General features: G+C 39.6%; 1 protein-coding gene across 1 annotated transcript in view; it reads right to left on the reverse strand.

The window, feature by feature from the left end:
• The window catches only part of LOC116099657 (ovostatin homolog), a 51,258-nt gene extending 48,999 nt beyond the window's left edge, over positions 1 to 2,259 (reverse strand). Inside the window, exons 1-3 of the mRNA XM_031383576.1 lie at positions 2,111 to 2,259; positions 1,609 to 1,792; positions 973 to 1,129 (exon numbers count right to left, since the gene is read on the reverse strand). Coding sequence (XP_031239436.1) covers positions 973 to 1,129; positions 1,609 to 1,792; positions 2,111 to 2,175 — 406 coding nt within the window. The 5' untranslated portion in view covers positions 2,176 to 2,259. The remainder of the gene's footprint in view (positions 1 to 972; positions 1,130 to 1,608; positions 1,793 to 2,110) is intronic.
• Positions 2,260 to 3,067: the final 808 nt, after the last annotated feature.

Below are 3,067 nucleotides of genomic sequence, written 5' to 3' on the forward strand. Positions count from 1 at the left end.
ATTATCTTTTGCAATATTAAGTGTGAAAATATAATAATGAAATGCATTGCCTTGTGGGCTGACTTAAAATTAATTATAAAAGAAAAAGGAAAGAAGCCTGCATAAGCCAGCCCTTTAGAATACAGTACGGACTCCTTGGAGGAATTCCTCTGCCCCAGTCACATTAGTCAGAGTACAATAGAGAACCCTTGGAGGAAATCACCCCCGGCACTTTCATATCGGCAGGTTCTTCATCTGCCAGAAATAAGTGTCTATTGTTTAAGCCAAAGTAAATTCTACTTTCAGTTCTTTTGCTTCTTTTTTTAAAAAAATAATAGATATATGCAGTATCAATCAGGATACAATGCACATGTGGTTACCGCTCTAACGCTTTCATTTTACAGATGAAGAAATTATATCTCAAAGATTAAAATTTACTTGCCAAAAGTCAATCACTGGTCAATAGAGCTAAGCTTTGAAGCAGGGGCTTTGAATTATAGCTTGGTATTCTTTATGCCACATTCTGCTTAGAACAATAGTTAAGAAAGCAGAAAGGCTCTGGCTGGCTTTCTCATGTCATACCAATTGACATAAAAACAGAACAGTAGAATTCATAAATATTGCTGGTGAGTGCTTTGCTGTTATTGGCACTATTTATTTATTTTTTTACAATGACTTTCATTTCTTCCCTGAAAGTCCAAAGAAACTTTCATTAATGATCTTGTTCAATGGGTACGTAATGGATCATTGGTTTAGATCAAACAATTACAACTTTGTATTCTGGTAATCACTGTACCATGAAGCCTTGTCAGTAGGATTTGTGTGCAATCAAAGAACACAGAGTCTTCTGAAGCCACACACAAGCTCCTGGATCTAACGGCACTGTCGCATAACTACAGGAATTATGGGAGCGCAGCAGCCAGTGATGTCAAAGACAAGTTTTATCCAATTTTACACCTTAATTTGGAGAAAGTGTTTTTTAAAGTGACTTGCCTATATCTCCAGGTTTGTGGACCGGTGTGTCTGTCTGCACAAAAGTGGCGTTCTCCTCTGCAGCGATTGCCACAACTCTTCTTTCAGAGAGTTTGAGAGTGTTTCCCTGAACAAGTAACGTCACAAAGGCCAGCTGCTCTGAGGACATCTGAGAGACCTGTTTATGAAGAAGAGCAGTGAGGGGAAGACTGCTTCATGTAGACAGCAAGACAGACAGCTTTTCAGACCTGTCAGTTCTCAGCAAAGACTCTCTGACTCCCTGATCGCCTGGTGCAATGGCTTAGCTCAGTAGAAGAGTCTTTTCTAATAAACTCAGGCTCATAGCTTCCTAACGTCTATTTTTTCTATGTCTTCCGAAGCCCTCCACCTTTTAGCCCTCCTTTTCCTTTTAGGGTCTGTGAAACATGTTTACTCTTTAAAGCAGCAATCACCTCATTTCCTATGATAGAAAATTGCCAACAACAGCAACAAGATATGCTGCACATTAAAATTTTTTCTTTGTTTCTTGCTTCTCTTGAAATTTTCACCTACACCTCTAGTGATTTTGGCAAATGACTCAAAATTAAGATTTATTGTTGAAAAGAAACTTTAAGAAAGCAGGTTCATATTCCCGCAGCATTGAATTTGGTGCCTCACTTTGAAATTTGCACAAGCGTAGAAGTTCCCCTCTTCCACATGCTGGTCAAAAATAGTAGTACTGGATCCGTCATATTCTAGAGTGACACTCAAGGACACAGACTCGTTGAGGTTTAAAAGATGAAGACAGGCTTTTTCTGAGGAAAATCTCTGTACCACGGAAGAAACCCACAGGATGTATCGCCTGCACAAAGAGAACAGCCAACATTTGGCGAACACGTCTAGAGACTTGTTTACATCCACACACAGCCACTTGAGCTATTGAAGGATTCCCCAAACTGTGCATTCTTTTACAGGCAGAATAATGATAAACTGGATGCACACAGTGGTGTCTTAAGAATATTGTATCTGTTCTGGCAATTGCTCAACACTTAGAGGGCAGACCAGCACTCACTTGCTGAAGTTGAAATAGAATAATGAACCAGATAGATTTTAACATGGAATCCATTCAACAAAATGGTATTGTCAGTACTTGGATACAGAGAGATTAGAATTCCCTTACGGTTCTGAAGCCACAACATCAGTGAGATGAAGCAGGAAGGCACTGAGCAAGATGATAGGCACCATGTTGTGGGCCTGGATGGTAACTTTAGAAGACGCTGTCTTTTCCCTCCTTTCACTAGAAGTCAGCTCCCTAGGTGTTCCACTTTCTTTCCCCTTCTTACTCCAAGTCTGTCGTTGCTTTTATAGTCTCACAGAAGGGAAGATCAATTACCTGTGGAGCAAGGATCCTGAGAGTGATCACTTCAGATCGCCTCTCCGGTTACCTCGCCAGGGGGTATTGGTTTATGTGTAACTTCCTCCTAAAGTTCGCTGGATGCTGGGCTGGCAGGAGTCGGCAGTGCGAGTTGGACAGGAAGAAGAGAAAAACAAAGAAAGTAGTTGGGTGACACGTAGGAGCTGCTGTGATTTTGATTCTCCACACAGGGCTGTGCTGACAGCAGTAGCAATGCAGCACACTGACAGAGTAACACTTGGAAGAGAATACCTCTGTAAAATCTTATCTCCATTACTGATTCTCAAAAGAAAACTGTGTTCAGGGAATCACACCTTGCAATACAGACTCATTGTTTGGATAGTTGAATGTACTGTTATTCTTTTATAGTTTTATAATATAGAAGAATTCAGTGTTGAAATGTTGGCTTGTAGTCAATATTTAGCATGACTTTCTTAGTAAGATTTATATACCATATTCACTGTATCTTCCAATATCATGAAAAATTTAGAGAAAATGTAAAAACACAAGCACCACTGGCAAAAACTAAATATCAACCAAAAGTACTACAATCTAACTCTAAGTTCATGTTAATGAAATGTGGAAATCAGTTTTCTTTCTATTATTGTTGCTGTTGTTGTTATTATTATTACTACTGTTATTGTCATTGCTATTGTTATTGACAGGGTCTCACTCTGTAGCTCATGCTGATAGCCTGGAGCTCCCTGTGAAGCACAGGCTAGC

The sequence above is a fragment of the Mastomys coucha genome, unplaced genomic scaffold (genome assembly GCF_008632895.1).
Source record: "Mastomys coucha isolate ucsf_1 unplaced genomic scaffold, UCSF_Mcou_1 pScaffold20, whole genome shotgun sequence".
Classification (NCBI taxonomy): domain Eukaryota; kingdom Metazoa; phylum Chordata; class Mammalia; order Rodentia; family Muridae; genus Mastomys; species Mastomys coucha.